The following is a 24,440-nucleotide window of genomic DNA, read 5'->3' on the forward strand; positions in this document are numbered from 1 at the left end:
ATTTGATAACTCACTGAATGTTTTTAGAGGGAGGGAGACAGTCATTGCTAGTTGCTGTGGGTAGGATGATTAGGAGGACTTTGTATAGCCTAACAGAAAAGGCAGGCAGATGCATAATTAAAATTCACTCTGGCCAGTAAGTGGGAGCACTTATGTGCTTGTGACCAACATAAGAGCATCACAGAAAGGATTGGTAAAGAGGCTTCCCAGGAGAGAAACTGTTAGGTGTTTTCAGTAATAAAACAAACAAACAAACAAAAACCCCAAATGTGTGTCTGCTGTCTGTTAGTCACAGTGGTCAGCAGGAGGTGGTTGATGTCCTTTGGCCTCATAGTTTAGTGGGTGGAGCCAGATGAAGCAAGCAAACAGTCATTTACCATATGTGAAGTGCTACACTTGAGTGAACCAGGTGAAGTTTGAGGAAGACGTGATGTTTAAGTTTTCCACCACAAAGGTGAAAGAACACAATTAATTACGTCATTATTTGTAACTGGAGCCTACATTGGGTAGAAGGTGTAGGTAGGAAAGTACTGTGAATCTAGAAAAGGTTATGTTTCTGAAATAGTATTTCTTTTATAAAAATGTTATGAGTGGGGCTGAGGATGTGGCTTGGTTGTAGAGTGCTTGCCTAGCATGTGTGAAGCCCTGGGTTCCATTTCTCAGTACCACATCAACAGAAAAAGCTGGAAGTATGCTGTGGCTCTCGTGTCTAGAGCGCTAGCCTTAAGCAAAAGAAGCTCAGTGGAAGTGAGTTCAAGCCCCAAGACTGACAAAAGTAATGTTATGAGCCCAATACACAAATAAGATTTTTATGTTTGGAGATTAAAAATTTTAAATAATGTGTACTTTTTCCTTTTAGTATTTAGCTTTGCAGGACCTGATGTTGCTTTCTCAGTATTCTCCCTCTCGAAGACAAGAAGTTTTTAGCCTTAGCCAACCAGGTATTACTAAAAATAGACTTGATTAGATATGTATGTGCACTACTGAAAGTTTTGGGGGAGAGGTATATTGATATATTTATTAAAACATCACACATCAGAGGGTCCCTTTAATGAAATATGGACTTAAATCTTATACAGATTAAGCATTTGCATGGTTGTGAGTAAAATTTATATTACCAGGAAAAGTGTTTGTAAACTTTTATTTTTACAACTCCCTATCTTAACTTGAAACTATGTAGTAGATTGATATGTCTTCAAGAATATTTAAGTAGGAATTTTAATGCTACAAAGGGTTTTTTGTTTGTTTGTTTGTTTTTACAAAGGGTTTTAAAAGACTAGGTGGTCTAGTTTCTAGATGGTAAATATAACTCAAAGAAAATAATGGCTTGAATTAATTCATTGTCAGAATTGGAATAAAAATTTTATTTGACTGAAAGTACAGAGCTTTCTTCCTGCTGTGCTTCTCTGCTTCCCTTTTAAAAAGAGTCAGGATGTGGATTTGATGGTACAAGGATGCTCTGGGCAGTCCTGACACACTTTATCTCCATTGCCATTTCCCAAGCAGTTTAAGACTGTACTTTGCCAGTGCTATCTTGTTCTTTTTTTTTTTTTTTGGTCAGTTGTGGGGCTTGAACTCTGAACCTGGGCACTGTCCCTCAGCTCTTCAGCTTAAGGCTAGCGCTCTACCACTTAAGCCACAGCGCCACTTCTGGTTTTCTGGTAGTTAATTGGAGATAAGAGTCCTATGGACTTTCCTGCCTGGGCTGGCTTTGAACCGTGATCCTCAAATTTCAGTCTCCTGAGTAGCTAGGATTAGAGGCGTGAGCTCTCTTGTTTTTAAAGGGGAATTATTCCAGCCCCAGCCACCAATGGGAACAAGGAACCCAGTAGTTTTTTATCTTTTAATTAGCTCTACATTGTTTTGCCAAACTTGCCAATTCTCAAATTGTAAAAATATTTTCTATAGCTAAGTGTTATATGGAAATGAAATCTAGTTGTATAAAAATATGATTAATTGAAAAAGAAAAAAATAACAAAAATTAATTGTTGGGTGTCATTGGTTCATGTTTATAATTCTAGCTACTCAGGAGCATGAGATCTGAGGATGATGTTTTGAAGCTGGCCCAGGCAGAAAGTCCATGAGACTCTTAATCTCCATTTAACTACCAAAAGCTGCAAATGAAAGTCTGGCTCATATGATAGAGTGCTAATCTTGAGTGAAAGAGCTCAGGGACAGTGGCCAGGCGCTGAGTTGAAGCCCAAAGGCTGGGGGAAAAAAATAATTGAAAGCCATTTTCCTTTTTGTTTTGTGAGAAATCCAGAGCTGACACTATGAAAAATTAATAGTACTTTTCTGTCAGACTTGTATTAGGAAATCTCTATTATTTTTTCAGAGATTCAGGGAAAGTAAACAAGTTTGTATGTCCTTTGCCAGAGAATAGTGAGTCACTCCTAGAGATATTAAATTTAGGGTATATTATTAAAATTAGACTAGAATATTATTACACAGTTCCTAGTGGTACAGTACAAAATGTCTGAGGGCTGGGAGTGTGGCTTAGTCATAGAATGCTTGCCTAACATGCATAAAGCCCTAGGTTCAATTCCTTAGTACCACATACACAGAAAAAGCCAGAAGTGGTGCTGTGGTTCAAGTGTGCTAACCTTGGAACAAAAGCAGCTCAGGGACACTGCCCAGTCCCTAGGTTCAAGCCCCAGGACTGGCAAAAAAAAAAAAAAAAAAAAAAGTCTGATGGAGTATTTTGTATGGGTTTATTTGTACGTTAAATTATTTTCCTCTTAAGTTCTAAAAGGGTGAAGTGTTGTAGGAGGTGTATAGGTCAAGAGTGAATGATTCACACACAATAAGAGGAGTGTTTTCACTACTATTCCCATTACATAATAAAGCAGTTTATGTGTGTGTGTATCTATATATATATGATATAAGATATATAATCTCTTGGATACAAAGGTTTTTAGAAATCAAAAGGTAGTAAGGTAATTTGACAAAGGAGTGAGGGTACAGTTGTATGTTAAATAAGGGCAGATATATAAACTCTTTATTTCTTTAGAGATAAAATAGCAACCATTGGCTCTTATACACAGTCCAAAACCTCTAGTGAATGTCTGAAGCTCTTGACAGTATTAAACCATATATATATTGTGTTTTCTAATATGTACATACCTACAGTAAGGTTTGTAAAGTAAACACAGTAAGATTGATAGTAATAAGAAGAAAATAGAAAAATTGTGATTCTTTACATTTTAAAAACCTTACCTGGTTTTCTTAGGTGGACATCCCCACAATTGGACTGCCATTTCCAGAGAATGTTTGAATCTTTTAAATGATATGACTCAGAAACTGGTTCTGTACCAAGAAGCTGCTGCTACCAATGGGAGGCTATCTTCATCATACCCAGTAGAACCTAAGAAACTAAATTCCTCAGGTAACTTCTAGTAAGAGAGGATAAAAACATTTGTATCCTTTTTCTTAATAAATGACAGTGATTAATCTAAGATTATTAACATGAGTGTGAGGTGTATACTTTTAGGCAAGATTGAGCCAACATATAGAACGTTGCATCAAATCACCAAAAAGACATGGGTATCTTTTAGACTGAAAAAATTGTGGGTTGTGATGGCATACTGTGGTGATGAATGAGGTAAAGAAGGTAAGGCAGGAAGATAATGAGTTTGTGACCAGCCTAGGCTATATAAGCCCAGGCTAAAAGACCCTGTCTTAAAAATAAGCAATGCACAAAAGGACTGCAGGTTGTAGGTGTGGCTCAGCAATAGAGGACTTCACTACTCAGTGCAAGGTCCTGAATTAAAAAAAAAAAACAAAAACATGCTGTCTCTGAGCTTTTTTTTTTTTTTTTCCCCCCAAGGGTAGCATTCTACCATTTGAGCCACAACTCCACTTCTGGCTTTTTAGTGCTTAATTGGAATGAAGAATCTTATGGACTTTCTTGTCCAGGCTGGCTTTGAACCATAATCCTTCTGAGTAGCTAGGACTACATGTGTGACCTACTGGTACCCAGCTTGAATGTTGATAATTTCTTATAGCCAGATATTGAATCCTAGTAGAAATAATGTCCTTAGCCTTGTGCTCTAGTGTCAGGAAAGTTCCCTTGTTATACAATAGACCATAACTTGGTAGTTTTAAGGTGATAAGTTGTTGTTTTTTTGTTTTGTTTTGTTTTTGCCAGTCCTGGGGATTGAACTCAGGGCATGGGCACTGTTTCTGAGCTTCTTTTGCTCAAGGCTAGCACTCTACCACTTGAGCCACAGTGCCCCTTCTGGCCTTTTCTGTTTATGTGGTACTGAGGAATGGAACCTAGGGCTTCATGTATGCTAGGCAAGCACTCTACCACTAAGCCACATTCCTGGTCCAATTAGTTTTGTTTTCTTTTCTGAGAGAGTAAATCGAGTGTCTCATGCATGTTCAAGAAGCTCTCTACCACTGAACTACATGCAAACCTAATATAAGATGATTTTTTTTTTCTTTTAGTCAGTTGTAAGGCTTGAAATCAAGGCCTAGGTGTTGTCCCGAAGCTCTTTTCCTCAAGGCTAGCACTCTACCACTTTTTTTTTTTTTTTTGGTTGATCATGGGGCTTGAACTCTGGGCCTGGACACTGTCTCTCAGCTCTTCAGCTCAAGGCTAGTGTTCTTCCACTTGAGCCACAGTGCCACTTCCGTTTTCTGGTGGTTAATCCGAGATGAGAGTCTCTTGGACTTTCCTATCTGGGTTGGCTTTGAACTGCTATCCTCAGTTCTCAGCCTCCTGAGTAGCTAGGATTAAAGCTGTAAGCCACCGTGCCTGGCACTACTCTACCACTTTGAGCCATAGCACAACTTCTAGTCTTTGAATGGTTAGAGATAAGAATCTCACATCTGTAATCCTAGCTTCTCTAGAGGCTGAGATCTGAGGATCAAGATTCCAAGCCAGCCCAGGCAGAAAAGTTTGTGAGTCTTATCTCCAATAAACTACTCAGAAAAAGCTGGAAATGGCTCTGTGGCTCAAGTGGTTAGTGTTGAGCACAAAGAGGCTCAGGGACAGCACACAGGCCGTTAAGCCCCAGGACTAGCAAAAGAAAGTAAATTAAACCAGATATCATTGGGGTCTAACTGTTGTAGAGGCTGAGTTCTAGAAGACTGAGTTTCTAAGCCAGACCAGACAAAATATCTGGAAGACTCTAGCTCCAATTTACTAGCAAAAAGCCAGACTGAAAGTATGGTGGCCCAAGTGGTAAGAGTGCTATCTCTGAACAAGAAAGCTTATCTAGAGTACAAGGCCCTGAGTTAAGTGTTTCATGCCCAAAATAAGTGAATTGATGAGAATTCTTTCAAAATAACTTAGAGAAACTGGCCTTGAAGATCTAGATATTCATAGGGAGGGGAAAATAAATGGAGGTACACTAATCTGGCAGAAAAAGATATTTGAAAGACCACTCATTGAGTGGTCTTTAAATTGTAGAAAAAAAAATTTAGACTTTAAACCTGTCTAAAAACAATCTACGTAGCTTTAGATGTGTTAGACAAAAGAAGTGAGACACAAGAGAAGTCGAGAACCTTCATGCTAGCATGCTTGGCCTACACCACCTCTTTAACACTGCTTCTGTTCTTTTACAGAAGAAACTGCTCTTCAGACGCCAAAACCTAGCCAGATACCTCGATCATCACTACCACCATCAGCTAAAACTGCACTATTTTCTTCAAAATTATCTACACCTGATACTTCAAGTACCTTTGGGTCTCCTTTTGGCTCTAATGTGGTGAATCGAATGGCTGGGATTTTCGATGCAAACATTTGTTATACGTCATCACAAAGTCCTCTGCTAATAAGAAGAGGGCCAAGATTATGGACTTCTGCTTCTGGTGAGGAATACTTATTTCTTAAAACTTGAAATGCCCTACTTGCTCAGGACCAGACAGCCTAAGTTCTTATCTTATTTTTTTTTTTTTTTAAATAGATGAGCAAATGTCTGGATTTTCTAATCTACCTCCATGCACCTCTATTAGTGCTAATGGTAAGACAGTGAGACAACCCAATGTGATCTATTCATGGATACAGAATAAGCGTGAACAGGTAGGATAGTATGATTACAGAATTTGTATTTATTGGTATCTGTGTGTGTGTGCATGTGCATGTGTGCACACGTGCTGGACCTGGGGCTTGAACTCAGGGCCTGGGTGCTGTCCCTGAGATTGTTTTTCTCAAGGCTAGTGCTCTACCACTTGAGCCACAGTGCTACTTTTGGTTATTTCTGCATAGTTTGTTAGAAATAAGGTTCTCGTGGACTTTCCGCCTGGTCTAGCTTAAAACTGTGATTCTCTGATTTCAGCCCCCTGAGTAGCTAAGATTACAGATGTGAGCCACCAGCACCCAGCTTTACTGGTATCTTTTTAGAGCATTGAGGATTTCTGAGTAATAGAGGTGGTGAATTTGATCAAAGTAAGTTATGTATATGTGTGGAAATATCATATAAAACCCCTACACAACTAAAGTACACTAATTAAAAAAACAAAAAAAGCCTCCAAGGCTTTTACATGAGTAAATTAGCAGGAATAAATATTTTTGACTCTTCCTGTATAAAGTTGGTCCATATGAAATGGCTAATATTTGACTGACTTGGAGTTATACAATCTGCAATTTCCTATGGCTTAACCAAATATAATGCTACTTGTCTGTGAATTCTTATACTTTAAATATAGTTTTAATTTAAAACATAGTTGGTGTTTTTTTGTTCTTTTTTTTTTTTTTTTTTTTTTTGTCCTTTTTTGGTACTGAGGATCACCCAGGATGTTTTATTTGCAAGGCATACACTATACACCTTGCTACTGAGTTACATCCTAGCTCTAAAATACAGCTTTAAATGCTGGAAGCATGATTCAAACAAGTGGTAGAGTTTTTGACCCACAAGTGCAAATCCCTTAGTTTAGTCCTCAGTGCAACAAAAAGAGAAAAAGCAAATGAAACAAAACCTTGCTCATATAATGTTTATATGCTAGTGAGGAGCAATAGACCAAGCAAATGTATAAAACTATATTTCTATGAGATATAGATTGTTAGTAATTGGGAATGTAAGACATTATAGGTACCATTGAGAACAAAAAGATGACTTAAACTATGATAATTACATCAACTATAAGATGCATGGTGAAATATGAAAACCAGGCTTACAAGGGAAGAATTTTGATGTTTTAAACATATGGAAAAATAGAGCAGGTAAGGGAAACAAAGTGCCTGGAGGAGGGAATGCCATTTTATATGCATTTATCAGGGAAATCTCACTGAAAAGATGGCACTCAGAGACTTAAAGGGATAATAGGGAACAGCAAAATGTAAAGATTCTGAGGAGTGAGTGTGCTTGGCCTGCATAAGGGATACGATGTGTCTGGAGCAGAGTGAGCAAGGGAGAATGTGAGCTGGGTTGGAGGTCAGAGAGGTAGCAGGTAGCCAGTGCTTATTGGGCTATTTGCTGGTATAAAGACTGGCTTTTCCCTTGAGGATATGAAAATCCACTGTATAGTTTTGTGCTTAAGAATGATATGCTGAACAGTCTCACATCTTCCCTTGTTTTCTCTCAGTTTTTTCCCTCTCAACCCCTCCCCCACAAGTTGCAAAGTTCATTTTCAATATAGTGTCTAGTGAGTATCACTGCTGCATTTGTTCACCTTTTATCCACCATTTCAGTGCACCCCCTTACCCTCTCCAGAATAGATAAAGTTACATACAAGACAAAAGGTACAGAAATCAAAAACAGCGACAGAGGAGAAAAAAAGAAGCAAAATAACATAAAACCTTGTTTCTGTTTCAAAGAAATATACTCATTACTTGACTCATGTAACCCCTCTGTACATCACCTTTACAATAACAATAAAAATTAAATAATAAAGAATTGGATAATAGATACTAAATAATTTAATAATAAATTATTATTTGATTATTTTACAATGAAAGAAAAAAAGAATGATGTGCTGTAACTTAGATTTTGGAAGCTGATCTAGCAGCTTGTGACCAGGCTTTAGAGTGGAAATTCAGTCTTCAGCAACAGTGGAATCAGAGACACCGTTAAAGCTGCTGCATTAGGTTAATGAGGATGCTGGGATCTGGGACTAGAAGGGTTGTGATGACAGCCATAAGATGTAATAGGATGCCATTTTAATGCTTATAGATAGATGTAATAGGATGCTATTATAATGTTTATAATATGCTTGTGATAAATATGAAAATGTAAACTTGAAAGCTATTGGCCTGTGGAGCTGGAACCAGGGTAGTTGCAGTTTAGTTAGACAATTTATTCATAATCCTGGAAAAGTAGATTGATAGAAGTGATATGGGGAGCTCTAGAATTTGATTCTACATCTGATAACCTTGAGAAACTATTGGACAACCAAGTGAAAATTCTAAGGAAATTACATGAGCATCTGGAATATAGGGAAATTCTGATAAAACTTCTGATCTAAAAATGTACATTTTGAAGACATCAGGGTATAGATAGTGTCTGTTTTGGAGATTTCCAAAATAACCAGCAAAAAGCTGTTCTGGAAGCACTCTCAAGTAGTAGAACAATCAGCTGAACAAACCAAGCAAGCATGAGAACCAGAGTTCAAGCCTCAGTACTAATAAAAAAGAACAAAAAAGCTACCACTTTGTGTCTTTGGGCTTCTGTTTTGTTATATTTTGCTTTTTTTCTCTGTAGGGGATTCATGTAAAGCACTGAGAAAGAATAGAGTCTTCTTGGAAAATACCACCTCCTTTTATCATAGCAGGGTCTGTTAAATGTATGTACATGGTAACACAGTATGATTTAGGTTAGATGATCCATCTTGATTATTCAATTGATAGTACAAAGGTATTTACTTACATAGATTATTGTAAGTATTATTCTTTGCTAATGTGGGATTGTTTCCATTTAAGTTGATATCAGAAAACCTAGAAATGTGTGATATATTTCAATAGAATTAAGAAAGAAAATGTGTTAATTCTTTCTTTTTTCTAATTTAGATTAAGAATTTCTTGTCCAAACGGGTGCTGATAATGTATTTTTTCAGTAAGGTAAGAATATGAAATGAAATTAGAAGTAGTGAATAGGATCTTGCCTATAAATATGTCTTGATCTTGGCAGGCCATGCAGCTTTGCCTAGTTCTTTCCTGGACCTCTGTTAGAACAGTAGTCTTCCTAGGAACAGCTCATGTCAGTGCATTCCTGAGCCTGGACTCTTTACTTGGCCCTTCTGGCAGTTTTGTGCTAAAATGTGGCTTTGATCTTTTCATCTGGCTGCTTGGATCTTTTTAAAATGAGGAATCCATGGCTTTCTGGTGCATTGTGGCTCATTTTCCTGTTAATATCTTTATGACCAAGAGAGAGACATTCAAAAGAGATCATTGAGTTAGATGACATATTAACTTTCTAATGGACAAAAAGATTGAATGTTAGACTGGCCTGGGCTAAATAGGTTGTTGCGGAAAGGAAAATACACACACACTCACACACTTTCTGACTTGCCTGTCAGCTATTTCAGCTGCCACAGGGGAGTAAATGTTAAATCCAGAAATATTCATTCCTGTTTGCTTGGCTCTGGCAAAACTTACCCATATATAAAAGAAAATAATGCCAGGCGCCAGTGGCTTATGCCTGTAATCCTAGCTAGTTAGGAGGCTGAGATTTGAGGATCTCGATTCAAAGTCAGCCTGGGCAGGAAGTCTGTGAGACTCTTGTTTTATTGTGAAAATATGTACAGAGGGGTTACAATTACATGGGCAAGATAATGAGTACATTTCTTATCAAGCATTGTAGCCTCCTCCTTTGTTTCCCCTTCCCCTCCCATCTCCCTCCCCCCACCCTCCACCAAAGTTGTAAAGTTCCTTTTCGACATAATGACTTGTACGTCTCATTGTTGCAATGGGTTCACCTGTATCCCTATTTAAACAATTTGTTTTTTCCCTTCCCCTCCACAAATTATACCAACATCAAATACAGTGAAAGCAGGGGTTATACTCTATGAGACTCTTATCTCCAATAAACCACCAGAAAACTGAAAGTGGTGCTATGGCTCAAGTGGTAGAGCTCTTGCCTTGAGCTGAAGAGTTGAGGGACAGTGCCCAGGCCCAGAGTTCTCAAGCCCCACGACCAACAACAACAACAAAAAAAAGAAAACATTTTTTTGTTTTTAGTTTTTAAAATCTAATCTCTCTTGTTGCAAATATTACAATATTAGCAAATGTGCTAATTTAGCACTCAGTACATTGAAGCCTGGTAGCATTTGTTATTCACTTTTATACTTGCTTAGTCATAACTTGGTGGGAAAGAAATCGGAGCAACCCTAATAGAATGTAGTATGTCATTTCAAGTTCTCGAAATGACTTTTCACATCATTGTTCAAAGGTTCTCAAAAATGCTTTTTTAAAAGACTATAGTGGAAGGGCAACTCCACTCAGATTGCAGCTACTTTTTCTAAAAAGAATCTACTTTGAGTTATTAGAGTAAAATGTCTTTCACCAAGAGAATGAGCATTGTCCGAAGTTTCACTTCAGTCCTTATCTATGCTCCGTGTTCTTCGATATGTATCCCTCATTTCATGCAACATTCCTGTAAGATAGGTCATTCTGTCCTTTTGCAGATAAGGCAATCAGATGCTCAGGGTCAAGTAGCTAGTGTAAGGCACATAGCCAGAGGACACTGACTAAAATCTCCTTTTCTCTTGGGAGTGAGTAGCTACTTTTGTTTCTAATTTTGCTAGTAGATTTGTTGTATGATAAGGAGATGATGACAACTGCTCTTTGTTGCTGAACATATAATTTAACAGGATTATTATATTGTACTTAATAGGCTGCATAGAGTGCCTAACCAAAACCAGTACTTGTTTCAGTGGGCCTGTTGTTGCTCTGCATTGTCTGACTTACATTTAAAGGTGAGTGGGTTTTCTTTGGAATGGAGTTGGACAGTTGACAATTTAAGAGAAGTAATAAATATTTAGGGAGTTCTTTTATTCATTTTTTAATTTTAAAAGAACTTTTTTTTCCTTTTTTTTCTTTTTGTCAGTCGTGGGGCTTGACACTGGGCCTGGGTGCTGTCCCTCAGCTCTTCAGCTCAATTAAGGCTAGCACTCTACCACTTCCTTAAAAAAACTTTTTTAACCATCCTCTTGATTGATTTCTGTACTAATTCTTTTAAAAAAATAATTTTTACTAACACTGCAGTGAGTAAAAGGTTACAGTCTCTTAAAAATATTCCAGAATCTACTATGAGAAAAGGCACTAGGAAGTAAGTATCAAAGAATAACAGCTTATGGGAGTTCATGTAGTTTTTACTTTACATGAAAAATGGAGCACTTAGAGATTTAAAGACTTGGTGAGGGCCGCACTGTAAGTTGATGTCAAAAATGCTATATTATAGTTAAAACACTATGTAAGACTTATTTCAGATTTTGATTCTTGAGAGCCTCCTGTGAATCTTTTGTTATTTTACATAATTAATAAAATGACATAGTGTAGTTTTTATTCAGGAGAACTTAAATGTTTCTTTTTTATTGTAGCATCCAGAGGCCTCCATTCAAGCTGTTTTTTCAGATGCCCAAATGCATATTTGGGCATTAGAAGGTAAGTAATCTCTGAACTATAACTTTTTTATTTTTTAATTTTTTTTTATGCCAGTCTTGGTACTTGAACTCTGGGCCTGGGTGCTATTCCTAAGCTTCTTTTGCTCAAGACTAGCACCTGAGCCATATCTCCACTTCCAGCTTTTTTGGTAGTTCATTAGAGATAAGAGTTCTCAGGACTTTCCTGCCCAGGCTGGCTTGAACAGCAATTTTCAGATCTCAATCTAATGAGTAGTAGGATAACAGGTGTAAGCCATAGATGCCTGGCTTAGCCTTTTTTTTTTTTTTTTGGGTCCGGTTGTGGGGCCTGAACTCTGGGCCTGGGCGCTGTCCCTCAGCTCTTCAGCTCAAGGCTAGCGCTCTACCACTTGAGCCATAGCGCCACTTCCGGCTTTTTCTGTTTATGTGGTGCTGAGGAATCGAACCCAGGGCCTCATGCTTGCAAGGCATGCACTCTACCGCTGAGCTACCTTCCCAGCCCCTACAATAGATGGATTTTAACTTACTGTTAATTTATGTTATATGAAATACGAAAATTTCTTTGCTAAAGAACTGTTACATCTTATTTCTCTGTATACCAGGCTGGCCTTGAACAGGTGATGCTCCTGCTTCAGCCTTCCTCGTGCTGGGATTATAGTTGTATGCTGACATGCAGAGCTCTGTTTTATAGATACTGCTTTCTCAGTGATAACCGACAGAGACCTTTTCTGACCATCCTGTGAAAAGTGTCTACCTCATAACTTGCTTTATTCTTTTGTTTTTCTTCCTATCACAACTTAGCATAAGTATATTTGTGTGTGTGTCTGCCTGTCTGTCTTGGGGCTTGAACGCAGGGCATGGGTACATCCCTGAGCATTTTTTGCTCAAGGTTAGAGCTCTACCACTTTGAGCCATGGTTCTACTTCTGGTTTTTAGGTGATTAGTTGGAGATAAGAGTCTCGAGGACTTTTCTGCCCAGGCTGGCTTTAAACTGTGATCCTTAGATCTCAGCCTCCTGTGTAGCTAGGATTACAGGTATGAGCCACCAGTGCCCAACTATAGAAATAATTTGTAACTAAAGCAGTACTAAATATCTTTTTAACACTTAACTCCCATCTTTTGTCCATTTTTGTATTGTCTCTTTCCTCTTTATAATTGTATGTGGCAGATTTATTTGTCTGGTTTTGACGTACTTTTTTTTTCTCTTTTCCTCCTGAGGTCTATCTCACTTAGTAGCAGCATCATTCACAGAAGATAGATTTGGAGTTGTCCAGACTACACTACCAGCTATCCTTAATGCTTTATTGACACTGCAAGAGGTAAGTGATCTGTGTTGTGCTGGGTATGGGTAGAAGTTAACTACCTCCTAGCTTTCCTATTATTCCTTATCATTCCTTATTTATCTAGTAAGCAAACATGTTGGAAGTTATAATGATACTGTTAAATTTCAATCTGGAGGAGAGAGAACAGAAAGATAAGCTTCTAATTTGCTTATAAAATTTTATAGAAACAAAGTACCAAACCTGTAGGATATGAATCTGATAGTAAAAACTTAAGTTAGAATATGAGAATTCTGTTTGGTGATGTAGATTTATATTTTACACAGTTTGTAGTTACCGAAAGTGGCCTGTGATTAATTTACATAGTCATAGGTTCCCTTTTGGTCAGAGGCCAAGACGTTAGGCCAGTGATGTCCATCCCAGCCTGGGTAGTTGTTTTTAAGTATAAGTCTTGTAGTCAGGAATTACAGAAAGGCAGAAAAATAAAATCCATGCTTCCTGTTTACAGGTAGATTTCCTTTTCTAACTTTTTGCCAAGAGACACATTTTAGCACCTTATGCTATTGGTTATGTCACAGGAAAGGAACAAACACTGAGTACTTGAAGCATTTAGAAGTAGTAGTTGAGGAGTGCAATATTCTTACTATAGAAGGTATTTTGTTTGGGTTTTTATTTTGGGTCCGGTCGTGGGCTTGAACTCTGAGTCTGGGCACTGCCCCTCAGCTCTTCAGCTCAAGGCTAGCACTCTACTACTTGAGCCACAGCACCACTTCTGGATTGTTTTTTTGCTTATGGGTGCTGAGTAATCGAACCCAGGGCCTCAAGCACGCAAGGCAAGCGCTTTACCACTGAACCAACTTCCCAGCCCTATAGAAGGTATTTTGGAGGATAACAATTGGTACATCTTTTGATTTTGGGAAGCCACTTAAGATAAGAAAACATGTTCTATAGTTCCTCTCCAAGGTTCAGTTTATTTTACCAAGGAAAGTCTTACTCATCAAAATCAGTGATAGTATTTTTGTGGCTTTTGTTTTGTAACAGAAGTATTTATTTTTTGTTTTTGTGCCAATATTAGGGCTTGAACTCAGGGGAACCCGCTCTCTCTGAGCTTTTTTGCTCAGGCTAGCACTCTACCAGTCTATGGGTATTTAATTGGAGATGAGAGTCTCACAGACTTTCCTTCCCAGGCCAGCTTCAAACATGCAATCCTCAGATCTCAGCCTCCTGAGTAGCTAGGATTACAGGTGTGAGCCACTACTGTCTGACTCACTTCTGGCTTTTGCTGGTTAATTGGAGATAGAGTCTCCTGGACCTTCCTATGTGGGCTGGCTTCAAAGCATGATCCTCAGATCTCAGCTGTTGTGTTTTTGAAACTGTCTCACTATGTAGATTAGACTGGCCTTGAATTTCTTATGTAGTCCAGGCTAGCCTTGGCCTCAACCTTGTAATTCTTCGCCTTAGCCTCTTCAGCGCTAGGATTACAGGTAGTAATGTACCATTATGTAGGACTGCTCTGCGCGCGTGCACGCGTGTGTGTGTGTGCGTGTGTTTGTGTGTGTGTGTGTGTGTGTGTGTGTGTGTGTGTGTGTAAGAGACAGAGAGACAGAGACAGACAGAGGCAGAGGCAGAGAGACAGACAGAGGGCTCCTGGGTCTTCAACTAGAGGCCTTGGTGCTGCCCATGAGCTTTTGCTTAGGGCTAGTGCTCTACCATTTGAGCCACATCACCACTTCCACATTTTAAATAGTTTACTGGAAATAATAGTCTCATGACTTTCCTGCTCAGGCTGACTTTGAACTGTGACCCTCAAATCTCAGCCTCCTGAATAGCTAGGATTACAGGTGTGAGCTACTGGTGCCCCACTTGTTTGTATTCTTTGTACCTACTTTTTCATGCATAATATTTGAGATAAATCTTTCCGCACGAGTAGTTCTATTATTTGTGCTCTTTGCCAGCTACCTTTCTTCTACTGAAATAGTTTCCTACTAATTTCCTTCTAATATTGTCTTGTCTTTCTATTCTGTCTGGCAAGAATGATTTTAGCTTATCTTCTGTTCTTATAACCTGATCCTAATTCCTGTCTTGTGAAGTAAACAGAATAACACTATTTTACAGATAAGGGAGGCTCAATAATACAGTGACTTATCTCATAGCCCCCACAAAAATCATATAAGTGGCAGATCTGGGGCTTGAGCCTGATGTAATTACAGGGTGTTAGCTTTGTAGTATACTCCAGGAAAAACTGCAGATCTGTATTTCCTACTTTTCCTGAACTTGTCTACTATTGTGTCCTGGTTTTTTGTTTTTGTTTGTTTTGTTTTTGTTCCTTCCACATAGGACTTGAGAGAATGAATGATCCACAGTATGCTTATGACTCAGGAAGGGAGAAACAGAACCAAGATTCCTGGCACAGTACTTACCTTTATTGTGTGTAGTGCACTTTTAGTATTTTCCATTCTCTTTCTTTAAAAAAAAAAGTCTGATTGTGTTGGATGTGGTAAGCTTATACCTGTTGTAATCCCAGCCCTTGGGAGACTGAGGCAATAGGAACCTGAGTTTCAGGCCAGCCTGAGCTACATAGTAAGACTCTGTGTCAACAAACTCAATGACAATAGTAATAATAATATGCTCATTGGAACTCACTAAAATGATTTCATAAAGATCTTACTGCCATAGAAGTATTCTACACCAAAATGACTATATTTTTTTCTTCCTCTTACTATCAGAATTCCTAGTTTATTAAAAAGAAAAGAGTGTCTGTTTGATTGTAGTTATTTATCCCTCTGGGTAGGAGGGTAAGAAATATAGATTTGTTAAAAAGTCAGGAAATAGCTCAAGTGGTAGAGTGCTTAACTAGCAAGCACAAAGCCCTGAGTTCAAACAATAGTACCATGAAAAATGGGAGGCTGGGGAGACAGGAGGTGTAGCTCAAGTGACAGAGCTCCAGCTGGGAGTAAAAAAGTTGAATAGTGCATGACCTTGAGTTCAAGTGCCAGTACCAGTGCATGAATGTGTGTGCGCGCGCGCACACACACACACACACACACACACACACACACACACCCGCGCACACACACACACACACACACACACACACACACACACACACACACACACACACACACACACACACACACACACACACACACACACACACACACACACACACACACACACACACACACACACACACACACACACACACACACACACACACACACACACACACACACACACACACACACACACACACACACACACACACACACACACCCCCCCCCCCCGCGATCAGGCCTTACTTTAAAATAAAATAAAGGAGGAGTTGGGACAGAGAATATGTTTGAAGGACAGAGTACAAAGAGGCAAGAAGGTTTGTTTTAGGGTGCTGAGAAGATGTCATTGAGACACATAACAGGACCAGTAAGCTGATATTTAGCTTCTAAGTACTAAACCCCTCCAAAGCTGCTGGATTGCTTTATTTTTGGTTAAGTGAATTCAGACTTCTCTTCCGGGGTCTGAATTGAATGACAGTTCTGATGAAATGGGTTGATTATAATTTCCCCATACTGCCTTTTTTTTTTTTTTTTTTAGAAAGGAAGGGATCTGCTGTGACTCATGGATGTATTCCATTATATGATTTTAGATCTAGAAGGCATACTTAATGAAGAGAGCAAATTCCAAGTATCTGTAATTTAAGGCAAGTTGCACAATATCAGCTTCTGGGAGTTACTAAGGAACAATTGAATGGCACCGTTTTGTTCTTTTGTTTTACTTCTCAGTATCAATAACATCAGTCATTTCCCTGTGAATCATTAAAGGCAAAACATGAAAGGAAAGGGAAACCATTTGCTCTTCAACTATTCAGAGGGCAAGGAGTAGAATGGTTGCTGTCTAAAGTAGTGGTTCCTACCCGCAGCCATCCGGAGACACCACAGTTATTACAAGGGATTCATGAGTCTGGACACATTATGGTCACCTGATAATTAACATGTGTCCTAACAGGCTTGCAGCTATTTCTCAGAGGTTTCTCCATGCTGAATTCATAGTAATTATTTATTTCCCTCCATCAGGGAATAAAGAAGAACTATTATTCCATGAAAATTCACAAATTTGAAATTTTTTTTATTGTGATTGATTACATAAATTTCACAAATCTCATAGTATTGTGAGACAGTGATACTTAAAGTCACAAACACATTCTAACCTTCATGAGGCAAATTGTCATTATCATGGTCTATAAAGTTTGTGAATTCTATGAACTTTGACAATACAGCTATTCCTTCCACATTGGGTGATAGGTACTTTTCTTTCCTTTTTGCTTAGTGTTAGCAGTTCCCTCTATCCCTTTTATTCCCTCCCTCCCAACGCTGCCCTTGAGTTGCTTAGTTCATTTTCATCAATGTCCTGTGCAGCTGATGGGTCCCTCTGTTGTATGTTTTCCCCTGTTTCCCTGTTTCTGTGTCCTCCTCCTAGTTCCCCTCAGATGTGTGTATATATACCATATATATGGTCAGCAGCATGGGGTCATTTAGTAATATGACAAGATGAGTGGCGGTCCTTTGTTTCTGGAGTCCTGTTTACTTTGTCATATCTCCTTACATTTTGTATTTAACATCCACATATCAGGGAAAGCATGTGCCGTTTGTCTCTTTGCTCTTGGCTTACCTCACTCAAAATGATTTTTTTCTAGTTCCATCTATTTCCCTGTGAATGCCATTATTTTGTCCTTTTTAATGGATAGATCAATTCATCTGTAGTGGGGCATCTGGGTTGTTTCTCTATCTTGGCTATTGTGAACAGTGGGGCAATGAACCTGAATGTGCATGTGTCCTTGTATGTGCATGTGTTCCTGTTTTTTAGGGTAGATGTATGGCTGGGTTATAGGGAAGATCTATATTTAGCTTTCTGAGGTACCTCCGGTCTGCTTTCCACCAGCAGTGCGATAGGCTTCCTCTTTCTCCACATCCCCTCCAGCATTTTTCCTTGGCTGAATTTAGGATGCGGGCCATTCTGACTGGGGTAAGGTGGTATCTCAGTGTTTTTTATTTGCATTTCCTTTACAGCCACGGATGATGAACATTTCCTCATGTTTTTTTACCATTGTTATCTCTTCTTCTGAGAAGTCTCTCTTTAGTTCCATTGCCCACTTAGTAATTGGTTTGTTAAGTTTGGGAGGGATTAGTTTCTTGAGTTCCCTGTATATACTGGATATTAGGCCCTTGTCTGATATATTGCTGGTAAATATTTTTTCCCAATTAGTTGGCTTTCTTTCTAGTTTGGTTGCTAGGTCTTTAGCTTTGCCGACACTTTTTATTTTAAGGTAGTCCCATTTGTCAAGTCTCTCAATTTGTTGCGACTCTGGGACTGTTCAGGAAGTTCCTGCCTATGCCTATAAGTTTCAAGAGTCTTTCCTACTCTGTCCTGCAGTAGTTTCAGAGTTTCAGGTTTGATGTTGAGATCTTTAATTCATTTTGAGTTGATGTTAGTACATGGTGACAGGCTGGGTCCATTTTTAGTTTTCTGCATGTGGCTCCCCAGTTTTCCCAGCACCAGTAGTTAAAGAGGCTATGCTTCTTCCACTGTATGTCTTTGGCTCCTTTATCAAATATCAGATGACTGTAGGCGTGTGGTTTTATTTCTGGATCTTCTAATCTATTCCATTGGTCTTCCAGGCTGTTTTTGTGCCAGTACCAAGCTGTCTTTGTTATTATGGCTCTGTAGTAGAATTTTAAGTCCGGCATAAGTCCAGCATTATTATCCCTCCCATGTTGTTTTTTTGGCTTAAAATGTCATAATCATCTTTAAATTCTTTTTTATTATCTTTAAGTTGCACAAAGGAGTTGCCATTTAACAAAGCAGTTTATGAATACAATATATCTTGATCATTGTCACTCGTTTCTTCATCCTTATCCATTCCTCCCATACCTACCCTTCCCCCCTATTCTTTTTTTTTTTTTTTTTTGGTCCGGTCGTGGAGCCTGAACTCTGGGCCTGGGCCTGGGCGCTGTCCCTCAGCATTTCAGCTCAAGGCTAGCGCTCTACCACTTGAGCCACAGTGCCACTTCCAGCTTTTTTCTTTTTGATTATGTGGTGCTGAGGAATTGAACCCAGGGCCTCAGGCATGTAAGGCAAGCACTCTACCACTGAGCCACCTTCCCAGCCCCCTTCCCCCCTATTCTTAATTTTATAGGATATACATTGGATCCTTGCCTATATTTCTCCTTCATTTCCACTTTATTCATCTATTCCTTTCCCTTTAACTCCACCCCACAACTTTTGAGTACCTGCGTCCTGGTGTTTTATTTTGCTGAACTTTGATTTTAGCTCTCCAAAATTTTTTTCACTATTTGAGATCTCCCTTAAATCTACTGTGTTGCAGCTGATATATTTGTATATACTTGCATACTATTCAGTGTGTTTTTTTTTTTCTTGAAGCAAGGGAATTGTTATGTGGGGCTTATTTTTTCCATTATTTCATCTTTTTTTGTAAGTTTGACAATTTCTTTTTTTTTTAAATAAGTTTTTTACTGTAAAAATACTGTACAGAGGGGTTACAGTTACATGAGCAAGGTAATGAGTACATTTCTTATTCAGCATTGTTGCCTCCTCCTTTGTTTTTCCCCTACTATCCCGTCCCTCTCACCTCCTCAACTATTATCCTTCATCACTCCTTCCCTCCCCCCAACCCCCAGTAAGAAGGATCCTTATATAAAAAGTTGGGGGCACAGGAAATACTCTTTTTTTTGTCAGTCCTGGGACTTGAACTCAGGGCCTGGGCTCAGTCTCCTTGAACCTCTCTATGCTCAAGGCTAGCACTCTACCACTTGGGCCATAACACCACTTACAGCTTTTTCTGAGTAGTTTATTCGAGTTAAGAGTCTCACGGACTTTCCTGTCTGGGCTGACTTCACCATGATCCTCAGATCTCAGCCTCCTGAGTAGCGAGGATTACAGGTATGAGCCAGTAATACCTGGCTAGGAAATACTCTTTGGGGGGGGGGGGTTCGGTCATAGGGCCTGAACTCTGGGCCTGGGTGCTGTCCCTCAGCTCTTCAGCTCAAGGCTAGCGCTCTACCACTTGAGCCACAGCACCACTTTCGGTGTTTTTCTTTTTGCTTATGTGGTGCTGAGGAATCAAACCCAGGGCCTCATGCATGCAAGGCAAGCGCTCTACCACTGAGCCACCTTCCCAGCCCCTAGGAAATAATCTTGTAAGTGAATGTTATGAAAATACAAATGATTGGGACTTAAAGTTTATTGAATATGTAGAACATCAAATCAATTTTGTTCCTTCTCCAAAACTAAATAACTATTAAAATATAAGTCCTTACTCCTTATTTCCTACACAGGGAGCAAGAAATGTTTCTCCCTTTTTTTCATCTTTCCCTACTTAATCCTGTCTCACTAAAGTTCTTATTCATGCACGCGCACATATGTGCACATAACATATCCATAGACCAGAAAGGAGCCAATAACTTTTTGAAACTGAAAACCAGTTGATTGAGATAACTCACTTAATCAGATCCCCAGAGGAAAGCCTGAAATTGGTAGTGGAAAAGCACTGGTACCTCTGATGTCAGGGGTGAAGAACCAGATAATAAAATATAGAGATTTAGGTGAGAAGTTTGAAAAACAGATTCCTAGATTCCCTGCTATTGGCTTAATTCCTCCTCCATTCCAGGCTGTGGTTTATCCTTTGGAGAGGGAAGAACATGGTGCTAAAGGGGGAGTCCTGAAAGTTATAGAGACTATGCTGCAGTTGTAGAACACAAAGGGCTACTAGGCCTGCAGGCAGGGTACAGGAGACTCTTCTCTGAGAGGAATGCACATGATCCAGGGAGAAAGCCCTTAAGGAAATGAGTCAATAGTCCAACCCAGGGTCAATCCTGACCACCTACAGTGAAGGCTGTTGTCAGTGGTACCCTGTTGCACACACTTCATTTCTTACTTTACCAAATATAATAGAATCACTTTCAGTTTTAAATTCTCAGTCTTATCTACTCTTATTTATAGGTGCTTTATCATCTAGAATTGAAAAAAGACATAATTTTGTGTAAAATTTAATTTTTTGATTTTTTTTTTCTGATTCTAGTCCTTCTACTTATCACCCAAGCAGAGTACAGTATATGAGTGCCTTGCTTCCCAGATTTGTATTTTTAAGCTCCTTCTTAAAGGGCTGGTCTGGACTTCTGCTGAGCCCAAGTAACTGCTGCAGTTGCTGATCCTTCCTTGTTTTTCAAACAGTTGTGATTGTATCTCATTAAGAACCCATGCCAGGCGGGTGCCAGTGGCTCATGCCTGTAATCCTAGCTACTCAGGAGGAGTTTGAAGCCTGCGTGAGCAGGAAAGCCCAGGAAACTTGTATCTCCAATTAATCACTATAAAGACAAAAGTAGAGCTATGGCTCAAATGGCAGAATATTAGCTTTGAGCACAAAAGGTCAAAGACAGCACCCAGGCTCTGAGTTAAAGCTCCACAACTGGCAGGTGCATGCATGTGCACACACGCACACACACAAAGAACACACATGCTTGTAGAATCTTCCTTTGTATCTAAAATGAAATTTTATTATTTATTGGACTGAATTGGCTTTCTTGATACCCTGAATTGGTATGTTTTCTCTTTCTTGGTCTAGGCAGTGGACAAGTACTTCAAGCTTCCTCATGCTTCCAGTAAACCACCCCGGATTTCTGGAAGCCTTGTGGACAGGTCTTATAAAACATTAAGATTTGCATTTAGAGCATCACTGAAAACTGCTATCTATCGAATAACTACTACATTTGGTGAACATCTGAAGTAAGTTGACCCATTCTTATCCATGATAATAGTCTACTTGCAGGAGTTCTCTGAGAGGTATGAGAGTTATAAAGGCTAATATGTTAAAAGTGCTATTTTGTAGCACTCCATTATGAATTAACAAAGGGAGGACAGAAAGTACTAAAATTAGCAAATGTAATTTTACACAAACATATACACATGTAAACATAGTATGTATGTGAGTGTATACATGTACATACATACCAGAAGGTAGTTTAAAAAATATTGTTTCCAAGAGAAGAAAAGGCAAAAAACTCACAACTACCTTTCCAGAAAAGCCTATTAAAAATAATTCTGTTGTTCATGTTGAGTGAAGACTTGGATGAACAGAGTGTTCCATAAATGAGGCCATGGTGTTTTGTGAATCACACTGGAAAATCACCTTCTGAAACTAAGCAGAGAAAAAACCACCAGTGCCAAATCAGTTTATATTAGTGTCATTGATGTTTAGTGCTTTGTTACCATGAAATTATCTATCTTAATTAAATTATGTTTTTCATAATTATAAATGAGCTGTAGAAGGCATAAAAGATTTCTCTGCTTTTTCTGTATGCAGTCAATAAAATTTAGGACTTCCTCATCCTACCTACTTATAGAAGCAAGGAGTATATACATATATTTACTTGCAAAGTACACACCAGTAGAGAGAGCATTTATGGAGTACTTTGGTTCTATATGGGGATATAAAATTGCTGTAGATAACCCTATATCATTAAAGCCTTTATTAACTTAATTAAAAACAAACAAAACTATTAACTTCTAGACCTGTGCTGTCAATATGATAGTCACATATTATAGTTTTTCAGTTGCATTTCTCAAAGATCCTGTGAAGTATAGAGATTATCCAGATTGTACAGATGTAGAAACTGAGGTGCAGAGAGGATAAATCTTGCCTGAGAGAACAGTCTAATGCATGTTAGAACATGAACCAGAAATCAGGTCTTTCTTGCTCTTAAAAATCTGCCTTTCCATCTGCAACATTAGTTTACCTTGAAAATACAAAGTGGCATGTAAGATATGCTCAGGGTACATTCATTGATGAGTTTAGAGAATGAAATAGATGTTGAAAATCAGGGAGAAAAGAGGAAATAAAGTGACGCTGTGGCTCAATTGGTAGAGTGCTCGCCTTGAGCTGAAGAGCTCAGGGACAGCACCCAGGCCCAGAGTTGAAGCCCCAGGATGGACAAATAAAAAAGAGGAAACAGAGACTAACATAAGAAAAAAAAAGTGATGGCTGATTAAAATGATAAGAATGGAATTCCTCCATTTTTCCTCTGAGAAAAGCCATATTTAAATACGTACTCAGCTGATGAATAGAGCCTACTTTATACGAATAGGGGAGAGTGGTATGGTGGAATGTTAGCTCTAGTTATATCTGGTTATATCATTGACTCTTGTTTGTAGGTGAGTTACCTAAGGGGTACCTCCCCCAAAGTTATGTAGGTAGTAAGTTACTGAACCTGCATTCAGACCCAAGTCTTTACAACCGTGGGGCCTTATTGTTTCTCTAGTACCCTGAGCCTTTTTGATGCTGTTTATTTGGTGTTGATAGAGATAAAATGAGATAATACATATGTAAAGCCCACTAAATGTTGTATATTGTGACAACTCACTATCCACTCCCTGAACTCTTCAAGAACCAGGTACCAAGAAATAAGCTCTTGAGCCTTGATAGTTAATTAAGGCCAATTACTCATTAGAGACATTTATTTAGCATCTGCTTACTCTTTTTTTTAAAAAATTCATTGTATAGGGTATATTTGAGGTTTAAAACATATTATAGAATACATTTAATAGTAATATGGTTATGATAGTGAAGCAAATCTCACAGCTACTTTTTTTTCTGAGTGACACAAATAGTTAAAAATCTACTTATTTAGCAAAAAGGCCTATTACAATAGTTCTTTTAGTTAGAGTCCCTATGTTAGATCAGCAGATTTACTGTCCTACATTTCTTCTATGTATCTTTGGGCCTGCATCTTTTTTTTGCTGGTCCTGAGGCTTGAATTCAGGGCCTGGACACTGTTCCTGAGCTTCTTTTGCTCAAGGCTAGCATTCTAGCACTTGAGCCACAGTGCTTCCAGCTTTTTTATTGGAGATGAGAGTTTCATGGACTTTCCTGCCCAGGCTGGCTTTGAACTGTGATCCTTAGATCTCAGCCATCTGAGTGGCTAGGATTACAGGTGTTAGCACCTAGCGTCTACATTTTTCTCTCTCCTCTCTTTACGCAGATTTGATTGAGTTCCATTCTGTATCAGAGTTTACTTGCAGGGCAGAGGTTGTTTTGAGAGTCAAGAGTACTAGCAGCAAATAGTAAGTGATAATTTAGTGGAGGGGAGAATCATGGGAAAAGCCCCAGATAACCGTGTTTGAGAGTTCATACCTAGAGGGTACTTGAAATGATTCCATTAGAGGTAGCTAAATGGTGAAGAGATATGTAGAAGGCATTTTAAGATGTTTTATAACAAAATTATTAAAAGAAGGTTTTTGGCATCTTCAAAGCAGGTGATTTTTTTATCTTTTAGAATTTTATCACTCAGTAATGATACATTATTATTTAAGAACTAGATTATCACAATCCTTTTTACTTAATTTTTGCCCAAAGGTTTTAAAGAGAGTTTTATACTAGTTTCAGTGTGTATTTATCCTAATTTTGTTAAAGTAATGTGTTTTCATGAGAGTGGAGAGAACCATCCAGAACATTATGTGTGTTCAAAGGGAAGAGTAAATCTAAACCACCAAGCTGTTACCTTTGAAAGCGATTAATGGGGTCTATTGTGTTTTAACCAAACATTTTAGTTTAAAGGATTTTATATTAAA

At 38.6% G+C, this 24,440-nt stretch overlaps 1 protein-coding gene across 2 annotated transcripts in view; it reads left to right on the forward strand.

The window, feature by feature from the left end:
* Ndc1 (NDC1 transmembrane nucleoporin) overlaps nucleotides 1–24,440 on the forward strand; it is a 49,406-nt gene that overhangs the window by 24,269 nt on the left and 697 nt on the right. For both annotated transcript variants that reach the window (XM_069987183.1, XM_069987184.1), the window contains exons 10-17: nucleotides 860–941; nucleotides 3,230–3,385; nucleotides 5,572–5,817; nucleotides 5,913–6,028; nucleotides 8,951–9,001; nucleotides 11,482–11,545; nucleotides 12,742–12,842; nucleotides 21,439–21,599. In XM_069987183.1, coding sequence (XP_069843284.1) covers nucleotides 860–941; nucleotides 3,230–3,385; nucleotides 5,572–5,817; nucleotides 5,913–6,028; nucleotides 8,951–9,001; nucleotides 11,482–11,545; nucleotides 12,742–12,842; nucleotides 21,439–21,599 — 977 coding nt within the window. The remainder of the gene's footprint in view (nucleotides 1–859; nucleotides 942–3,229; nucleotides 3,386–5,571; nucleotides 5,818–5,912; nucleotides 6,029–8,950; nucleotides 9,002–11,481; nucleotides 11,546–12,741; nucleotides 12,843–21,438; nucleotides 21,600–24,440) is intronic.

This window comes from Dipodomys merriami, unplaced genomic scaffold (genome assembly GCF_024711535.1).
Source record: "Dipodomys merriami isolate MVZ:Mamm:240054 unplaced genomic scaffold, mDipMer1.0.p SCAF_34, whole genome shotgun sequence".
In the NCBI taxonomy this organism is placed as follows: Eukaryota; Metazoa; Chordata; class Mammalia; order Rodentia; family Heteromyidae; genus Dipodomys; species Dipodomys merriami.